Source organism: Cucumis sativus, chromosome 3, assembly GCF_000004075.3.
Source record: "Cucumis sativus cultivar 9930 chromosome 3, Cucumber_9930_V3, whole genome shotgun sequence".
In the NCBI taxonomy this organism is placed as follows: Eukaryota; Viridiplantae; Streptophyta; class Magnoliopsida; order Cucurbitales; family Cucurbitaceae; genus Cucumis; species Cucumis sativus.
Genome location: NC_026657.2, coordinates 4771435 through 4793456, shown reverse-complemented (window position 1 = coordinate 4793456; position 22022 = coordinate 4771435). Strand labels below are relative to the sequence as shown.

Here is a 22022-nt window from a genome sequence, read left to right as displayed (position 1 = left end):
GATGATTTTCAAGCATTTGTTTGTGAATATAAAAGAGTTGGCTAAATTACATATCACCAATAATTATTCTTGAAAACTTTAAGAAGCCAATTTAGATAACCACTTAAATTTGTCCAATGTTGACATAGCCTAATAAACTCAAGTTCAATCTATTCACCCTAGGATTGACTCCACATTTTACTAGATAACAACTATCCCACCCTTTTTGCCTTCCAGCTATGTGTTTTTTGTTTCCTTTTAAACATTTATTTCTCTCTAATCATTCTCTTAATTATTACATTAATTTGACCATAAAATATTTATCGGCATAATTTTAAGTTAATCGTATTTTAGTCGGTCAAAAATAAATTATCATCTAAAAAGGTAAATACTAGATACTTTGATCTCCTAACTTCATTTGGAACATCATATTATTCTAAATTTTAAAAAAATCATATTTTTTAAGATCATATATTTTTTTTTTCTAAGTAAAGTGAATTATACTTTAAAATGTTCAAAATATTCTTGTCGTGATTTTTATTTAAATAAGAGTTTATAAAGTAAAAAAAAAAATGTTTATAAACTCTTAAAAATCCAAATTCAAGTAGATCCTAAGACTTTTTATTTGGTATAAAGACAGAAATTAAGACAACTAAAAGTAAAGTATGAAGGATAATCTATATGAGTATTTAATTATAATTTAGTACAATTATTTAACTACCACAAGTTTAAAAGTTAAAGCACTTTTTCCTTATGATAATGAGATTTGTTATTATTTAATTTCAATCAATTGTTCATATTTTTTAATTTCGAAGACATTCAAAGTAGTAATGATAGTATATATAAATAAAGTGAGATCAATGCGAAAGCTTAATTATATGCAATTTTTAACCTACTTAATACAATTAATTTAAGCAACTTGATCCATTTAACATGAAGAACATCTTGTAACATGTTTAGCTATATTTTATTTACGAGTCACCCATCAAAAATAATTATGTCTACGCTTTTTGGAACCATATTGAAGAAACCCTGTAGGAAAAATTGTACTTTAGAAGTAATTAGAGAGGGAGTAAGGATTTTTCTTGAAAATCGCCGCTAAAATCATTCTAATTGGTTTAAAAAAAAAAAAAAAATAGTAAGTAGAAAAGATTTGGTTAAATCGTGAGGTCGGTTTCAGTGTAAATCGTCCATTTTTAACAAATATGAAGAATAGATAAAAAAAGAGAAAACAAGAAAAGTTGGCATGCTTAACGAAGTTGGCTACCAAGTTGAGTTGGGGTTTGATGGTAAAAGAATCTACTAACCCTTTGGTTTGATTAATAATTAACTATAGTTGTTATTATTCAGCCTGCCTATTTCTTATCTAGTTTGGCTCAATTACTTCTCTTCTATAATAATTGTCAATTTTAATGCAACTATATCCTGCTCCTTAAAAACCTTCCGCAATGGAAAAAGAAAAAAGTAAATAAATGATATTTCTAGAAGAAGCTCGAATATTTTCATGTATTTATTAATCTTTTAAGTTCTGGAAGCTTGGCTAAATGGCTGTCTAGAACTAACAGCAAACCTACTCATAACAATTTAATTCACAGAAGATTAATAGAGAATAGAAAGTAGGTAAAAAATAATATTATAATCCCTAATAATAAAATGTTTGTTTAATTTTGTTATTTTATTTTATTCATTAATATATTAAATCCAGTCTCTGTTGTATTGACTATCTTATGTAGAGAATAAAATTTTCAAAAGAATGAATAGAATATATAAATTGAAAGTGAATAAAAAAGAGAAAAGAAGAAGAAGAAGAAGAAGAAGAAGAAGAAGAAGAAGAAGAAGAAGAAGAAGAAGAAGAAGAAGAAGAAGAAGAAGAAGAAGAAGAAGAAGAAGAAGAAGAAGATTAGGGAATGTGAGAAGAGGCAAAATGAATGATGAGTGTTAAATTGAGGCTTGAGGGGAGGGGGAGCGATGTTTTAGCGAGGAAAAGGAACGATTTCATGTTGAGTGGAGGCGGGGGGGACCGTGAAGTCACAGTCTTGGCATTTTAAAAAACTCGTGCACGTGTCAACCTTTCAAGTTAGGTTGACAGCTGGATGGTCCCACATAGATACTTCAACAAGGAACTCCCCAGTTAACTACCGTACACAACAACGCATACTATTATTATTCTCTTTCCTTTCATTTTATCGCGTTTCATTCACTCCAAATCTCCTCCCTTCCTCCCTCCACCTCTTTTTTTTCTTTTTTACATAACGCCGTCTTTTCTTTCTACCTTACTTATTTACTTCTTATTCATTTTCTTTAATTTACGGCTAACGGGAAAAAACATAGAGTAACGCTTGCGTTAAACATAAATAATGAAGTCCCTGCCGGTATTTCCTACGACACCCGCGCTAAAAGCACGCATGTAACCGGTACAAACACCGCGTGTTTACCGGATATTGCCGGTTTGATTTCTTTCTTATTCTTTTCTTCATCTCTATCTCAATTACATAAACGTTCTTTTCTTTGTTTAACTCAAATTTAGTCTATTTTTCAGCTTTTTTTTTTTCTTTTTTTTGATAAATTGTAAAACTTCAATCTTTCATTAACAACCGTTTGGAAGAACTCCATGAATTTAGTACATATTTCAACAAATCCAATTAAAACTTATCTTATTTTTGCAGAGCTTCAATTTTAATCTTAAAAATTTAAAACTATAATTACACCTACCAATCATATCATATTTTAGAAAATGGTTTTTGTAATTTGATTTTTTTTTTTTTTTTTTTTATATATAAATTTGGACTACTACTAATTACCTAATGATTTGGTTTAATATGATAAAAATTACAGAAGGAACAAGTCATTTTAAAAAAAAAGGAAAAAAGGAAAATCAATAAAGTAGAGTGATACATTTGATAAAAATAAATTTTATAAGTTGCTTTGAAGAGATATAAGTTTGCATTTATCATTTTCATTTAGTCTTTTTTAGTACTCTTTTTCTTTAGTTCATTTTTATTTTATCATTTGTTTACCATGTCAAATCAAAATCAAGCAATAATATTTATTTGAATTCATCTACCAACTGTTGCTAGCATATTCGATAATTAGAAAGACTCTAGTTGGCAGAATGTTTTGAGTTGTCTTGTGTTATGGTCTTTTTTTTTATTATTCATTGGCCTTAATTTTATATGTTAAATATTCTCACTGTGGTTGAGATTTTCTTTCAATATCATATTAACTGAAGTCACAATTTTGTTGCACAACTGTTAGTGAGTACGTAGGATATTGATCATTTAGTGTTATAGATTAAATTTTAAACATTTGAAAAATCTATCTTGACAAGATTATTTGTTCTTCATATATTATAAAATCTCAACGATAATGATAAATTGACATCGATATAAACAATACACTTTTTAGATACGATTGCATATTGTTCTCACTGTTTTGTTTAAGCATACTTTAGGATTAAAAAATAAGATAAATGCTAAATATGAATGTAAGTTGAGAGAAAGTTGTAGTGTAAATTTAAAAAAAATTACACTTTTTATTCACTTAGAAAATTATGAAGGTTTTCTTCTCATTTCTCACCAAAATTTAGGGAAGAAACTAAAAGGAAGAAAAAAGAAAATTATTTCTCTCAGCATCTTTCTTCCTCTCTTGATTAGGGTGGAAATCCAAAATTACCCTTTTGCTTTAATAACAAAATGAACAATTTTAATTACTTTAGGTAGATATTAATATTCATTTGATGTCTATATGTGTCTTTTTTCTTTCAAAATTTTCAATATAGTTTTTATGATTAGTCAGTCGACAATCTCTCAATAAAATTTGGTCTTATTTTTTATAAATTAACGTCAACATTTTTCTCGCATAAAACCTTCAAAGATGTGGTAAAGTTGGCGGTAGATTTATTTTGAGTGTGTAGAGAGAAGTGATAATATTGCATATTGCAAATACAATACCAAATTCTGATTCAATAGTTTATTTTTTATTCTAATTAAGTTTGAGTAGCGCATAGAATATTTTTAGTATGTAGTGTGGAACTATTTTAATTATTTGAATATAGATAGAAAAGAGTAAACATAATACTGAATAGTTAGAAGGTGTAACAAAGATTATAAAAAGTTTAAAACGGGAGGGTAGTAGCAGAATGGTTTTTGTTGTAATGGTTGGAAATACAAATTGTTATAATTGGAATTGGAATGGGTAAGATCCAAAAATCAGTAGACAATTGAAAAGAAATTTCAGTAATTGAAGCATGCACACGTGTGAGGAAGCAAATCATAAAGAGAATATTAACAAAATTCTTCACAAAATGAGAGAAAGAGACCCACAAAAATTAGATAGAAAAGCACCAAAGAAGACTGGCCTAAACAGTAATTTGATTTAATAATAATAATAATAAAAAACAAATAAATAGATAAGAAAAAGAAAATGGGAATATGGTTTTACAGATGTGCCCTTCATTTAATGCTTGTTTAGTTTCTAACTCAAAGCTGCCATCTAATTTTCTCTATAAATATCCATTTCTCCCTTTTGTTTTTCCCCCAACACGCAGAACCCTCATCCTTTCTATCTCCTCTCTTTCTCCTAACAAACTCTCTCATTCATTCATTTGAAAAATGCCTGAAGCACCAAAACCAAGTACTCAAAATTACAACCAGCTTCTTCAAAAAAACAAAGCCATTCTTCAATTCATTGAAGATGTCACCACCAACGCTGCTCTTGTCCAACGCCAAGTCCTCTCTCAAATCCTCTCCCAAAACTCCAACTCCGAGTACTTAACTCTCTATGGTCGCCCCTCTTCCGACACCTTCAAAACCTCCATCCCTCTCGTCTCTTATGACCAAATCCAACCCTTCGTCTCTCGTATTGCCAATGGCGATTTCTCCCCTATTCTATGCTCCTCTCCCATCTCCGAATTCTTAACCAGGTCTAACCTTGGACGTGACATGATCACACTAAATTCTTTTTTGTTTCAGTTTTTTTGCTTTCTGGATTATTATGATAATCTCATGCTTTGGATATTTCCTTTTGCAGCTCTGGCACTTCGGGTGGCGAGAGAAAGCTGATGCCCACAATCGAGGAGGAGTTGGACAGACGATCATTGTTGTATAGCTTGTTGATGCCTGTGATGACTCAATTCGTTCCTGGCTTAGAAAAGGGTAAAGGAATGTACTTTTTGTTTATTAAAGCTGAGGCTAAAACCCCTGGTGGCTTACTCGCTCGCCCCGTTTTAACTAGCTACTACAAGAGCTCTCATTTTAAGGAACGTCCTTATGATCCTTACACCAATTACACCAGCCCCAATGAAGCCATTCTTTGCCCTGACTCCTATCAAAGCATGTACGCTCAATTGCTATGTGGTCTTTGTCATCGTCTCGACGTTCTTCGCGTCGGTGCTGTTTTTGCCTCTGGTTTCATTCGTGCTATTCGCTTTCTTGAAAAGCACTGGCAACTTCTCTGCCATGATATCCGCACTGGGACGCTGAATTCCCAGATCACGGACCAAGCGGTTCGTGATGCAGTGATGTCATCGGTGCTACGTGGGCCAGATCCTGAGTTGGCGGATTATGTTCATGGAGAGTGTTGTAAGGGATGGTGGCAGGGAATTATTACGAGGTTGTGGCCGAATACGAAATACGTGGATGTGATTGTTACCGGGACAATGTCACAGTATATTACGACGCTGGATTATTATAGCAATGGATTGCCTTTGGTTTGTACTATGTATGCTTCTTCAGAGTGTTATTTTGGTGTTAATCTTAACCCTCTTTGTAAACCAAGTGAAGTTGCTTATACTCTCATTCCTTCCATGGCATATTTTGAGTTTCTTCCTGTTGAAAGAAGCCACATCAACGATGACAACTCCCTCAATGAACAACAGCTTGTCGATCTAACCGACGTTGAACTCGGTAAAGAATATGAGCTCGTCGTCACGACTTACGCCGGTAATTAATTATTATGTTTCTCTTTTTTTTTTTCTCTTTTTCTGTTGTGGGGCTTTTGAATAAGTTATGTTTTGGAATAGGACTTTATCGATATCGAGTGGGTGACATCCTAAGAGTAGCGGGATTCAAAAACAAAGCTCCACAATTCAACTTCATATGTCGAAAGAACGTGGTTCTAAGCATCGATTCTGATAAAACCGATGAAGTAGAGCTTCAAAACGCAGTGAAGAACTCGGTGAACAATTTAATGCCATTCGAGGCAACATTGGCGGAGTACACAAGCTATGCCAACACTTCAACAATTCCAGGTCACTACGTGTTATATTGGGAGCTAAACCAGAAGGAGGGGGCAGCGACACCGGTGCCGCCGTCCGTGTTGGAAGATTGTTGTCTTACGATTGAGGAGTCATTGAACAGCGTATATAGGCAGGGGCGAGTATCAGACAAGTCAATTGGGCCACTGGAAATCAAGGTTGTGGAAAATGGGACATTTGATAAGCTGATGGATTATGCTATAAGCATGGGAGCTTCAATAAATCAGTACAAAACCCCACGGTGTGTGAAGTTTCAACCCATTGTTGAGCTTTTGAACTCAAGAGTTGTGGGTTCTTATTTCAGCCCTAAGTGCCCAAAGTGGGTACCTGGTCATAAGCAATGGTCCCAACAAGATTAGTTCCTTAATTTTCTTAATATTCTTCAATGGCTTATTGTACCCTCTTGGTTTTTCCCCTCTCAAATAATCTGTATGGCTCTTCTCATCATGATCATCTTAATTAGTACTAATGTACTAGGCAATTCTCATCTTTTTTCATAGCTTCTAATTTTTCTTGTTGGGATATATTAGACCCTTTTTCTATCCCATTATGTAAAAAAAATGAATTAAAAAAAAAAAAAACAGGAGAAGAAGAAGCTTTCTAATTCCTCTCTTTTTTCATGGATGCATATTCGCCCATAGAGGTTATCTTCAAGTAATTTTATTAATAACATTTTTAGGGTTAATATAAGAACTTCAAATAAAGACTTGAAGAGTTGAGTTAAATTTTATTATATCTATAAATTCTTCTGCATTAGTTAAACTATACAGTCAATTATTATTTAAATTGGATTGTTATATTTTCTACAAGAAATGATGGATGATGTTTTTGAGGGAATTTTGGGTTCATAAGTCATGATTCCACCCAGAAATTGTGGCCATTCAAATCTCATGGGCTTTATGTTGAATTTGAAAATAACAAGAAAGGTAAAGGCTTTATAAAAAGCATACTAACTTTTCCCTAAGCTAACAGTCTGATGGCCAAATGGATTAGTTTTTGTTGCAAACTCCAAAGCACACAACTAAGAGCCTTTACTTTGATGGCATTACATTATTGGACTTTGGGAAACCAAAAATAACCTATTTTAATGCATTGATAACAACAGATATACTACTTTGCATGTGTTCTAAAATCTATAAATTTTGGGTTAATTTTTATTATTATTATATATATTCTTTATATATTTCATTTCAAGAGTTTCACATATATGTATTCTTGTAGGCTTAAATACAGTTTATAAAATTAATTGTATACAATTATTTGAGGGTATAGAACAATCGGATGATGTTGTAGTATTTTGTTTCAATGATATAAAAGTTCAAACTTATTTTGATTAAAAACATAAATTACTTAAAGGGAAATTATAATTAAATAGAAAGAGATTATTAGTTTGGTTTAGTCCTATTTTAGAGGGTAACCAAACATAAATCTTTACTTGATTTTGATCTTTTATTTGAAATAATTTAGTGTGTGTTAAATTTCTGTTTTTGTCAGTAAAATGGTGTAGGTAAACTTTGACGGGAGGATATTAAAAAAACTTTTAAAAATAGAAAATAAATTGTTTTACAAAACTAATCTTCACTGTATGAAGAAAGTGTTTACTTTAAATTTTGAAGTATTTAATTTTAAAAATTTAATCACTTAAAAAAAAAAATAGAAATGTTAGTCGTTACTTAGCTTTGAGATACTGTTTAAATAGTTTTTTTTTTTATCAACAAATAATAAAAAAGATTTTTTTTTTGAAAAATATCTTTCTCTACTAAATCCCAATTGAAGTATTAACTCTTACTCTCTAACTCTAAAAATACATCTTATATATTTTGAATTTTTTCTCTATAAAATTATTTTTTCCAATTATCAATATAGGTATCAAACACACTATTAGTAGATCAATAAATGTTATCGATCTTTTATCGTTTTATGCTTTTTTTAAAAAATAAAATGTAATATATATTTGGAAAACTAGTTGTGGTGCAGGTGCGATGGGATTGTATGTAGAGAGTGTTATTTAACAAAATACGAAAGTAGTTGTTTTAAATATTAAAATAAACTTTACTTTTAAATCCTAAATATGAAAGGTTTTCAAAATGAATAACTTTATATTTTTCAAGTTCTTAATAAGTTAGCTCATGAATGAAATTCAAAGCAAATAGAATACAAACTAACCAGCAATATCTACGTGAGTATCTTCATTTAACACCACCTTCCAACTTTGATCCAATCACATACAAAGAGACAACTACAAATATAACGATCAAAACTCAAAATATTGGGAGATATATATAGTACAATACAACGAATTTATAGATATAACAAAATTCAAGATCAAGTTTTTTTAGTCCATTAGTAATAGAGAGTCAATCACTAATAAATTTTGCTATTATTAGTAATAAATTTGTATAGTTGTAATAGACTTTTATCACTTCAATAAAAAATATAACACTAATATAAGTTTATTATTGATAGACTAATGCTAAAGATAGACATTAGCAGTGATTCTCTATAGTAGATATATATAAACTCTATTTATGATAGGAAGACCGACCAACTATATATACGTAATTAGATAGTGTGACTTATAAGCTTATATTATGTGAAATCTATCGGTAATAGTCAAGATATATAGTTCACATAACGTGTAGAAAATTTACAACTTATGTAGAAGTTCTACTCATATAGACTTTTATTACACACTTTTAACCTTCCATCATAAATAGTTTAGGTACAATCTTGTTTCTAGTTTGTATATGGGTTACTTTGAGAAAGGGATTGCGTCAAGTTACTTGAAATATTTTGTTGAGTTATCAATAAAAAGACTATTTTGTTGAGTTATCAATAAAAAGACGAATAGAACAAATTGTCATAGATTTATGGCATTTAAAAACTGTCGTAAATTCTTGAAATTAAAAAATTTTCTCATTTTCACGCTAAAAACGCAAAATTTTAAATTTATGATAGTTTTTTCTTCTCTCTTTCCAATTTTTGTTGTAGTGTGAGAAAATGGAGAGGAAAAAATATTTGTTTATGAAATGTGCGAAAAATAAGAAGAGAGAGAATAATAATAAGTTAGTTGTGTATTGTGATTGAATTTCTATTAGTCATCCCTATTTATTATTGATAAATTTAGGTTGTGAATAAAATATGTTAATCATAGTAGGACTCAAACTACAAAAAAAAAAAAAAAAAAATCTAGGGTGATAGAAGAAAACATAAGCATATTTCTACTAATATAAAAGTCATAAAATTTCGAATAAAAATATAAAAAGTTCAAATCTTACCATAATTATGCCAAAATCGTAAAACAAAACATGATACGACTATTTATTTTAAATATTTTAAGTTTGTTTTTCATTTTCTTCTTTGTCTGGAATAATTTTCTTTTTATCTTCATAGTCTTTTTCTCTTCTTCTTCTACAATCTTTTTATTTTTATTTTTTTCTAAACTGTTATTTGCACTACAAGAAAGGGGCTTATGAAATGTATCAGAACAACATTTTTCGACGCATAAATATGCGTCGGGGCAAATGTGTAGGGAGAGGAATTTTCGACGCACAACAAGTTGTATGTCAGAAATTTCTAAACTTCTCCCGACATTGTATGAACGTCGAACGATGTTGTTAATATGGCATCGGGAGATGTCGCGGTGTGCATCGAGAATTCCTATATTTTTTTAAAAAAAACAATACCTTCCATTAATTTCTAAATTGAAATTGAAATTCAAACTCATCTTCATTCTCAATTTCAATCCTTCAATCTAAACTTCTTCACTTCAATCTCAACATTCAACACTTCAATCTCAACTTCAACACTTCAATCTCAACTTCAACACTTCAAATTCAAATTCCTAAAACCTACAACCAATTCAAAATCCTAACAACACTTCAAATTCAATTTCAATACTAAAACCTACAACTAATTCAAAATCTAAATATTAAAACTAATTAACTAAACTAAAACAATAACTAAACTAAACCACTTACCCACGGCGACAGCAACAGGGAGGACAATGACGATGACAACAGTAACGGAGACAACAACGGCTATGAAATGCCTCTTCTTCTTGATCTCTCTCTCGGTCTCCCTCTCCCTCTCTCGTTTTTCTTTCTCTTTTTTGTTTCCATTATGTAAAGAATGGAGTTAAAAAGACGAAGAACTCCTGACGCACAACGAAAATGTCGAGAATAGCGCCCTATCCCCGACGCGATTAGTGACACGTCGAAAATCCCTAAACCTATTTTCGATGCGATTAGTGACACGTCGAAAATTTCTAAACCTATTCCCAGCGTTGCTAACACCAGTCGGACGAAGGCGTAACGTACAATTAATCATCTGCCCTTCCTCCGACGCAACACTGTAGTCGTCATGAATGGGTGCATATTTTTCGACGTAGCTAACACCACATCAGAGGAAGGTCAACCGATACAATTAATTGTCTACCCTCTTCCGACGTACCTCGCACCGCGTCGAAGGAACCCTAAACCTATTACAGCCAGTTTCGACGCTAATATGTCTGTGTCGGTTGCACCAAGCTGCATCGAGAAACACTGGCTTCTACCAACGTCATATTTTCCAACGAGTTTTCCTACGTTGAAAAACTCCTGATTTCTTGTAGTGTTGGTTCAAGACAGTGTACCAAATATAAAATATCTATTTTTTAAAAAACAAATTCAAACTGTTATTCAACATCGTGTGTCAAATATAAAAACCGTGAAGAAAAATCGTTTGGATATTGGGTAGCTAAATTTAAACAATCGTATACCAAAAATAGCCAAATCTAGTACAAATAATCTTGAAAAAAAATCGTTTAATTGGGCTACCCAAATTTAAACGATAAAATCTAAATGATCGTGTACCAAAAAATGTCAAATCTAAACGATTGTGTACCAAAGAATCTTGAAAATTTTTTTTTAGATTTGGCTACTCAAATTTAAACGATCAAATCTCAACGATCGTGTACCAAAAAACCTTGAAAAAAAATTCTTTAGATTTTGGTAGACAAATCTAAACGACGATCAAATCTAATTGATCGTGTAGCAAACAATAGTCAAATCTAAACAATCGTTTACCAAATATATTATGCGTCCAGGTGGGTGCTAATTAATCACGGAGGTATAAATTATATTTCGCAAATCTTAAAAATGTTGTTATTGGGTGTTATTTTCTTTGAAATTGAAGATAATTGATTTGGTGGAATTGAAATGAATTATCATATATATATATATATGTATGTATGTATGTATGTATATGAATATGAATATGCATATTGTAATGCCCCAAGTCAGGATTTGGACCCGTCCTTTTAAGAAAATTTCTAAGAGGTCACCCAACATAAAATTGCTCTAAGGTAAGCACATTTAACTTTTGAATTTATGTGATTAGGCCATCGAAAAGAAATGTGAATCTTGTTGGTATAGGTAATAACTTCTAATTCTTTTAAGTCTCTTTGAACATTACTTTCATGTCCTCATGATCCCTCTCATTCAGATGCTATACCGGTTCATTCATGTTTCTCTCCTAAACTCACGACATTACACATATATTAATTAAGAATGTGAATTTTTAGTGGAAATATCATTTGTTATATATATATAAATAAATAATGGTGAAAAGAAAAGATTATAGGAAAATTGCGCCAGATGACAAAAATATTTAGAAAAAAATAGTCAATGACACTTTTTTTTTTTTTTTTTTGCATATTGCGAATATAGTAAATATGACAAGTATAATTAGTAATATGAGACACTACACTACAAGAAATTTCATTTTTAGTGGCGCAACAAACACGTCAATAAAACTCAAAAACACGTCGCTAATACTTTTAGCGATGCAGCGTCGTCGCTAGGACTGTCGCTGTATCCGTGTAACTAAAGGTTTTAGCGACTCAACAATTTGCACCGCAAAAGATATACTTTTAGTGACGTTTGTGCGTTACTAAAAGCTTATTTTTAGTAACATTTGTTATGTCACTATTTATTTTTATAGTGAAGTATTACACTTGCCACTAAATGTGATGATTTAGTGACAAATAATATTGTTGCTAAAAGTTAATTTGTGACCGTTACAAACATCTTTTGCCATGTATTGAAGTGCACCACTAAAAATTTCTACTGCTTTTTTTTTAAAAAACCAATATCTTTAGTGACATTATTGAGCGCAAGTAAAAGTAGTTTATTACATAAAAATATTATTTAATTTATTTTATAAACTTGTTGTAAAATGTCAAATACAATAATCTTAAGAATTCGCTAGGTACATGCAATAACACTAATTTTATCACAAGAAATATATGTTAAGAAATGTGAATACTTTCATAAATAGATGTCAACCTAAGTTATAAGTATGAAGTTGCATCAAGTAAATGGAAGTCCAAAGTTAGTTCCAAAATTATAACTACGAAGTTACATTTGTGCATAAGTATTTTGCATAACCAAAAATTCCTACAAATGTTGGAATCATTAAATGATCTTTCCTAACAAAATATAAGATACGAACCAAAAACTCCTTTTTCATGTTCATCCGAAGTCCATTTGTGCGTATAGAAAACCATTTGTGCGTCAAATCTGAAATGTGTAACATAACGAAATAAATAAGTAAAATTTGTAAGCAAAAAACGAAACTTGGGCACTTTAAATATGACACTACTCAAATGGATGAAACTCAAACATTCTAAAACAACGAGGGGGGAAGGGAGGACATGTCTACATTAAGCACCAAGATCATAATAATACTCCATAACATTCGAATCACAAGCACCAAAATCATCACAATAACGAATCTATGACTACCATTACTGCAGGATAGTCATATCAATTCACAATATACCATGTTTGTATATACTACTCTAATCTAACACTTTATATCAAACTAATTAAGTTGATATAATAATGAGGCGAGGGGCATGTCTAAATTGAACACTCAAATATTGAAGGAGGGGAGGGGGGTGGGCATGTCTACATCAAGCACCAAAATCATAATGACATTCCATAACGTTCTAATCACAAGCACTAAAATCATCACAAGAACGAACATAATCTTAAGTATGGCTAAATTTGTCATAGAGTGCTCCAAAGAAAAGGGTCTGGTTGTTGTCAAGTAATTCTTACTTCTTTGAAGTGAAGGAATATTCCCACTTCCTTGGGAGTAAGCGGACAAAGGCCTTCTATTATGTGCTCCGTTGAGTTTATAATTTTTACCTTCCAATGAGGAGTTCATTTTTCCATAAATGAATAACATTTAGAGACATAAAAAGGATGAAGATTAAAATAACTTTCACAAATTTTATTTCTAGAGAAGTCAAACATGTTGGCATATTACATAATATTCACCTTATTTTTTTTAGCTCTTCCGCTTCAAGACAAACCATAAGTACAGCCAGTGAAGGAAAGCATGTCTTTCTCATATCTCAAATAAAGGGCAATATATCTTTCTCCTCGCAGCCTAAGTCTCTCGACCAACTTCTGTGGTGTCACCGTCATAGGAAGCCTAAGTTGACGCACATTATCACCTCACTGTAAGATGAATTTCTAATATATTTCTAAATGAGCATTTGAAAGGATCTTGAATCCTTTTTGGTTGTGATGTTACTTTGATGATAATTTATAAACGGTTTAACATACATTAGTTCACTAAATCCCCAACATCTACAACATGTGCAACATGTGCTAACAAATATTTTAAAACTAGCAACAATCCAAACCTTTCCAAACTTCTCAATTGGTGGAACAAAATGAAGGGCTTCATACATTGCACAACATCTGAGCCCTTGAATATCTAGGGGCGGGTCATTATTATCAATCGAGAATCATATTTTGCAACGTAAATGACCTACAAAAATGAACTTGATAAGACAACAACACATCATTCAAAGAAATCATTACACAACCAATCATGAAAGAAAGATAAAATTAAAAAAAAAAAAAACAAGTGTAGCCTTTTCAGCCAAACAGTTCAAGATATAAGAAGAAGATACTTTGAATTTTAACTTACTAATATGTGTCTGAAGAGTGGAGACTGCAATTGAAATTTTAATTAGACATTGTAATTGCCAAGACTATAGAAACATTAGATAGAACTTCGAAATGATCAATAGACTAAAAAATTTTAGAGAAAATTAGTCTTTCAATTAAATGGAAGTTTATGGTCATATCTCTGGTGGATTACTGTGAATTCAAACGAAGGATTGTAACCAACACCAAGCAAATGGAGAAATTTAAAAGAACAAGGTTCCTTGTTTTAACATCAAACTCATACATAGTAGTTTTTGAAACATTTAAAATACCTGAGAATCTCTCCATAACCGTGCAATCTCTTCATAGTAACCAAAGCCAACCCATGAACTGAAATGCTTACGAGCATGTGGAATAGACTCCAATTCCTTGGGGAGCTCCTTCACTATCTTAACATCACTTTGTAAGATTTTGATAAAGTGACATTCATTGAAAATATCTGATACAAAAATTGACAATAAAACATAAATGCAAGTACCAAGTACCTCGTATAATGCCAAAACAAACTTTTAAGATGCATGTCACAACCACCATGTTAGAAATCTATTTTACAAATTAAAAAAAAAAAGAATCCTTTAAACAAATTCTTATCAACAAATTTGTACAATTTATTTTCAAGGAAGTAGATAAACCAAAATAAGTATTTATAAATCATATTTGGTCAATTTTCGACCTCCTGTAATAAAGTTAGCAACTTACACTAGCTCACATTTGATTTAGTCCTCCATTACTTCTCACTTTGATGTACTAATCTAAGGTTTGGACAGTTGACACAGTAATGAAAAATTAGAATAAAAATAATGATCCATTTTTGTTTTGTGCAAGAAAGGACGAAGAATGCAATGGAAAAAACTTACAATATAATTAAAATCTTAAATATCTTCTCTTAAACTTCAACAACAAATGAGATCATAACCACTATGGAAACATGCTTGTACTTTATAACGGAAGTTAAAAAGGACATGGGTACCTTTATCTCTTGATGTAGGCTTGACATAGGGATGTATGGAAGCCATGAATGTTCAACCGTTAATGGAATGATATAGATCATCATCTAGAAAACCCAAGTAACAAAAACATGCATGAATTCCCAAGTAACAAAACAGACATGAATACCCAAGTAACATCATCTAGAAAGTTTTTTCTTTACAATCTTTTTTAGGAGCATCTCTTTGTTGTGGGATGTCAAATGATTCATTATTCTTCTCAACTGGCTCCCATATAAAAGTATCATCTTTTGAATCATATGACTCATATGATTCCTATATAGTCGAAGTAGTCCCTATCATGTTATCACACAAGCCAACCTGAACTTCACTAATATGAACTTCATTCTCATCTAGTGTATCCATTGCAATTAAAGGAGGAAGGTTTAAGTTATGAACTTGGTTGCTCCTGGATACTGAATTGTAATCTTCTAGGCTCAAATGAGAAGTATAGGGGGACCTTCAATGGATTTTCACTAAGAATATAAAACTTAAAATCACGATCATTGCTTAACTCATATGTAGGAGCTTCATTTTTCACTTTTATCTCATATATGCATCTTATCGTTAGATCAAACTTTGTAGCATCAACTCTTCAAGGTCATATAATTCAGCCTGTAAATCTTTGTGTGTTATTTCTTTACTGACAACAATGTCTTTTAACGCCTTCTTTATATTTTCTTCGTCTTTCATCCCATGCACTATTATAACGCACTAAAATCTAAACATGTGACATCCTTAAACCACCTTAAACTTTTTAGTTCTTGCAAAAAGTGATTTGAAGTTAGAAGTTAACATATCACATAAAAATAGTGTATGACTTATTTGCGAGATTAAAAAACAGTAGCTAGAAACTAAATAAAACATGCATAGTCGCACCCTAAATAAGCATATGACTAATTCAACCTTGGACATTTAACCGTAGCTAAAGACACCATAAATCACATAAGCACAAGTATGTAATTCAATAGAGATTAAGCATTTGAACTTAAGAACTAGCTAGATGATGACTGCGAGATGAAAAAAATAACAAATAACTTATTGACATGCTTTGAAACAACTCTAAATCAACTTGAAACAATTAAAAATGATATTAGGTTTATATACTTAAGATTTAAATGTTCCACCAAGAGAAGAGGGCAAAAAAAAAAAAAAAAAAACTATATATAACATAGCACAGTTCGGAGGAAAAATAACAAAAAAAAAGAAAAACATAAATTCTTACCGAACAACACGACAGCTTGATCAAAATTAGCTATGAAATGGAAAAGGAGAGATTGAGAGAAAGAGAGTTTGAAAGAGGTCAGAAAGATTGAGATGCTAGAGATTGAAAGGATGGTTTTTTTTTCTTTTTTTTTCTTTACGTTATGCTTTTACGTTGAAGAGAAGGGAAGGTAAAATTAAAATGGGTAATTTAGACGCTTCACCATTAATATGTCCTAAAAATCAATTTTTTTCAAAATCAATTCAAAAAATCTTTTATCCCACTTCTTTTTTTTTTTCCCTATTTTTGACAATTTTCTATCAAAGTAGTAATTTCACTTAACATAAGCAAAATATCAAATTTTATTTATTTTTAATTTTCATTTAGATGAAAAAACATAATCTCTAAAAAAATTCCCACTTAGACACACCTAAAGAAAGCCAATGAAAATACATTTTTCCTCAATGAGACTGTATCCACAGTAGACAGAAGAATTTTCATTCCATCAACTCTTTCTTAAGCTAATCAATATAAAATATCTAAAATATCTAATACTTCGTCTCCATTATTTTCTCTAGAATTTATCCTTTTCTTTTCCAGATTTATGGTTGAAATCATCGTACCTATATTTATGGTACAAAAGACAAGAAAAAATATCTTAACGAAGCTAGAGTAACTTAGTCCATTACAACATCCAACATTGCTTAATGGCTTGCTACCTCTTCTTTCGATTAATTGAAAATGACTCATATATCATAACATTATTTTCATTCTTTCATTAATTTCTAATGGTCAGCCACACAGGTGGTTACGAGAGATCAATAAAAAAAAATCATAAAATAGAATGAAAAAACGATGGGTACATCTAACAAGGGACACCGCGGCTGCGGCGACGGCGACGGCGGAGGAATCGAATAAGGGTATTGGCCAAATTAAAGAATGGGGCAATGGAAAAGCCATTAAAGAGAAGTAGGGTATGTGTGGAGAAGAAGGAAGCAGATAAATGTCGGTAAGAAAGAAGAAAAGAAAAGTAAATGTTGGTTTGTTAGAGAACATTACAAAGGATATTAAGTATGCATTTGATGAAGAAACTTCAGAAAAAGAGAGGTGAAGAAGATAAGGTGAGAGTGAGAGGTTGCAACAAATAATAAAGACAACTACTGTTTCTTTTATCAGCCCTTGTTTCACCCTCTAATCGAGTCAATGATGTTTTTCTAGGGATCTTAGTAAAAATTGGATACTTTGTCCTTCCTAAAATGGAATGAAAAGTGTTATTCTGGTTGCGTTAGTCCCTTATGAATTTACATATTCAACAATCCGATTTATAAATTTTCTTGATAGTCAATACTTAATCCTCAATCCTTCATACTCAGATGCTTAATGTTCTACGCACTATGCTGCAATTCAATTGGTTCTTATTTTGGACTATCTATGCCATTTTCCCCTCTCTAATTACCACCATTTTTAGCTTAGTTTCCTTTTCTTTCTTCCTTTCCTTGTTTTTCTCTCTTCTCTCTGTTCTTCTATTGCCAATACTTCAATTATTTTTTCACTCTAACTGTCCTTGGCTTCTTAAATACCATGGTTATAATAGCATGTTCTGCAGGTTCCCTACTTTGGAATTATTTTAAGTATAAAATAATTTTTGGCCTCCATAAATTTTTTGTTAAAGTTTATTAACTTTAATTTGTAAAAATTTAATCTATATGCATTAAAATTTTGTAAAATTTTGTAACATTTTCTCTTTTAACAATTTAGCTCTTATACTTTTGAGTTTGAAATGAGACTCTAACGTTTAAAAAAATAATCAAAATTATATTAGATGCTAATTTTTATTATTATAGGCGTAGTTTTTTATTTTATAAAAATATAAAGTCTCTAATTTGTTTATCAGTTTATTCACAGAAGAAATCTATTAAATTTTAATACTAATTTTGTGAGGCTCTTATCACAATTTTAGCGTTAAAACCCCACGGGACATAAATTGTATGCATCATGATTGCACATAACGGGAGTTGGCAACTAGAAGTGTTGTGAGCAATTCTGTAACGGGTTTTAGTTACGTTATGCGATAAGAGAGCTCCACAATGAGATAGGAAGCTATAGCTTCCTTTACTGTGAAGAAGTTGACGTCATACTTGTATAAAAACTCTAGTGAGCTGATTTGACCTTGTCACTCAGCTGAGTTCAGCATAAGAGGTGGCAGTAACACAAGACATTTTGATATTTGCTGAGTCTTACCGACGGACATAAACCATCAGTTCGACATGAAAAAATTCACCAAAAAGTGTCTTGTGAATAGAAGAAGTTCAACAAGCTTAAGGGGTATTTTCCTATCTTGGGTCCATGTAAGAGAATTGAAAGAGTTTGCAAAGATTTGAATGAGCTATCATGAACTTGAGATTGGACAAGAACTTGCAAGGAAATACTCATAAAAAAAATTGTCACAAAATATTATTATTAGCAACATATTTTTAATTCGTATTACTAGTATCACTAAAAGTTAAATAGCTTTATAATTAGGTTCCTTCAAAAAAGGATTTCAAAAAACAAATGGATTTCCATTACATTGAAATATTTATAAATCTCTTGTGAATTCTTGAGCTCACTAATTTATATTTAGTTTCTCAACATTTTAAAATTGGATTTAACTTATTTAGTTTCTCAACATTTTAAAATTGGATTTAACTTACAAATAAATTGGTGTGGCTATTGAAAAATGATTTTGGTATATCCTCTACGATAAGATTTCTCAAACCTGCTTTGTGTTCTGGTGTGGAATGTTCTATTTTTGTTGTGTGTTCTCGAATAGGATGCCACATACTTGTTCTGTGTTTTGGAATTGGATGCCACATACTAAATGTAGAAGTCTTTCATCCTGGGGCATCTCGTGGCAATATATGCTCGAGATAAAATAAAATCAAGGTAGAATTCTTTCATCCCAGGCCATCTTGGTGCAATTAAGTCCTAGGATCAAATAACTAAAGACAAAAGTCTTTCATTTTGGGGCATCTCAGGGCAATGTATGCCCGAGATTAAATAAAATCAAGATAGAATTATTTCATCTCGGATCATCTCGATGCAGTTAAGGTCCAAGATCGAAAAACTAAAGACATAAGTCTTTCATCCTAGGCCATCTCGCGACAATGTATGACCAAGGTTGAATAAAATAAAGGCTGAATTCTTTTATCTCAGACCATCTTGGTGTAATGAAGGCCTAATATTGAATAACTAAAGATAAAGTCTTTCATCCCATGACATTTTGGGGTAATATAGGCCCGAGATCGAATAAAATAAAGATAAAATTATTTCATCTCGGGTCATCTTGGTGTCACTAAAGTTCGAGATAGAATAACTAAAGGAAGAATTCTTTCATCCCGGGGGCATCATAGGGTATGGTGCAAGATTGTGTATCAAAATTTACATGCACGCACATGTGGTCAATTTTTTGCTTGTTAATTAGGATAATTTTGGTATTTTACATTGTGGGTCTGTGGGCTTTTTTCCTTTTCTAAATTATTCTATGCAGTATAAATATTTTGTCGATTTGTTATATATATATATATATTTTTATAAAAAGCTCTTTTAGTTTTTAAAGTTTAAGTTTAATGTTTATTTGGTTCTTGAAGGCTCGCCAAAATGAACACTAATTTTCGAGGTTTGTTAAATTGTTCTAAATAGTCCTTGGATGGTTAGTTGACTAACGAAAAAAGAGACATACAAATTAATTTGATGAATGAACACTTATGTTAATTTAAAATTAATGTTGTGAGGTTGCTAATTATTACGTGTATGTTTCTTCACCACCCTTTCCTCGTCTCTAATGTATTCTCCTTGCACTCTGGTTCTTCTACATAACCATTATTGTCAAACAAATTTTTTTTTATTAATCTCCCTATTTTACAAAAGAAAAGTAAACCAAAACTTTTGAATTTTGATATTGTTGCAAATATAACAATTAGATTAAAAAAATATTAGCACATATATAAACATTTAGAAAAATGTTAAATATAGCAAAATATATCAAAATGCATCGATGATTGAAGTCTATAACAGATAAACTATGTTGCAAATATTGATCTATCACCGATTGACCAAAATAGTTTATTAATGATAGAAGTCTATAACAGATAAACTTTTGTAAGAGACATTTTCATATATAACAAAGTATTGAAAATATTTACAAAATATAGTAAAATTGATCGAACTCTCAATAGTTCATTTGAATTTTTTTCTAAATTTTGTAAATAGTTTTATTTTTGGAGATTTTTTTAAAAATATAAAATAAATTAAAATAATTTCCAGTTATAGCAAAATTTTGAATTCTATCGATGATAGTTACTAATAAAAGCATATAAGTGGCTATCAATCTCTATTATTGATAGAATATAAAATTTTTGTTATATGTTGTAAATATTTATCAAGTTTGCTATTTTTCTTTATAATTTTCTCTTATTTTTGTGCGCTATTCATAACATTTTCTCTTTTTATCTATCGTACATTTGTAATTTTTAAAAAATATTACTATATACTTAATTATTAGATTAATTTATATAAATGTATTAAAATCTCTAAATATGTTCGTCCAGTATAACAAAATTAGAAAAGCCCATGAAGCGCAATTATTTTTTTCATAAATTCCACATATGTTTTTGTTGATTTCGAATATTGCGGGACTAGTTGTATACTTCTTCACTTCTTCCTCTTCTTCTTCCTTGTGATCGTTTATGTCTGAAGCTTTTTCGCAATCATTTAAATTTTAAGCATTTTTTCTTATCGTTTAAAACGAGCTACACGTATCATGATCTAAACCATCCTTTAGACTTAATAACACATAATCATTTAGAAGAAAATTACATGCGCATGTATGGTCGATTAATCAGGTGTTGACTGAGATACTTTTTGTATTTCAAATTCTAGGTTCGTGAGCATTTTACTTTTTCAAATTTACTATATACAACATAAATATTTTACGAGTTTGTTATATGTTTTTAAAAACCTCTCATTTTTGGAATAGTTGCAAATTTAGCCATTAGATGCAAAAAAAATTAAGTATATAACAATATTTTTAAAAAATTGCAAATATAGCAAAATTTGTCAAATTCTATCAATGATATAAGTCTATCACCGATAGACCTTATTGTAAATATTGGTCTATCATTGATAAATCATACAAATCTATTAGTGATACAAGTCTATCAACGATAGTTTTACTATATTTGCAATTTTTTCAAATGTTACTATATCATTAATTATTATTCTTAAAATGGTCATCAATTATAATTACCTCTCGACGTTCTTTCAGGCTGCCGTATGATTTTGGTGTTAAAGCCCAAACTAAAATAGAGAATTTGGATCAAAATTTGGCCCATTGGGGACAATTTTCATTTGTTTATAGATGTGAGCTTTAGAATGGTTATATGGACCTTAGCCCAAGATTTAGGGTTTTGTAGCCCAAAGTCTAACCGAGGATGAACAAATGCCATTCCATACATGAAAATTTTACTTGCCTAATAATTTCTTTGTTTAGTAGTGTTTTTTTTCTTTCTTAAATCCTATTTCAAATGTAACTAAAATAAAATAAAAGATCCCCA

General features: G+C 30.7%; 1 protein-coding gene across 1 annotated transcript; it reads left to right on the top strand.

The window, feature by feature from the left end:
- The first annotated feature begins 4527 nt into the window (after positions 1-4527).
- Positions 4528-6852, top strand: LOC101212260 (indole-3-acetic acid-amido synthetase GH3.6). The gene is made up of 3 exons (XM_004149888.3): positions 4528-4900; positions 5008-5918; positions 5999-6852. The coding sequence occupies exons 1-3, from the start codon at positions 4590-4592 to the stop codon at positions 6589-6591; spliced, it is 1815 nt and encodes a 604-aa protein (XP_004149936.1). The 5' UTR covers positions 4528-4589; the 3' UTR covers positions 6592-6852.
- The last annotated feature ends 15170 nt before the right edge of the window (positions 6853-22022 follow it).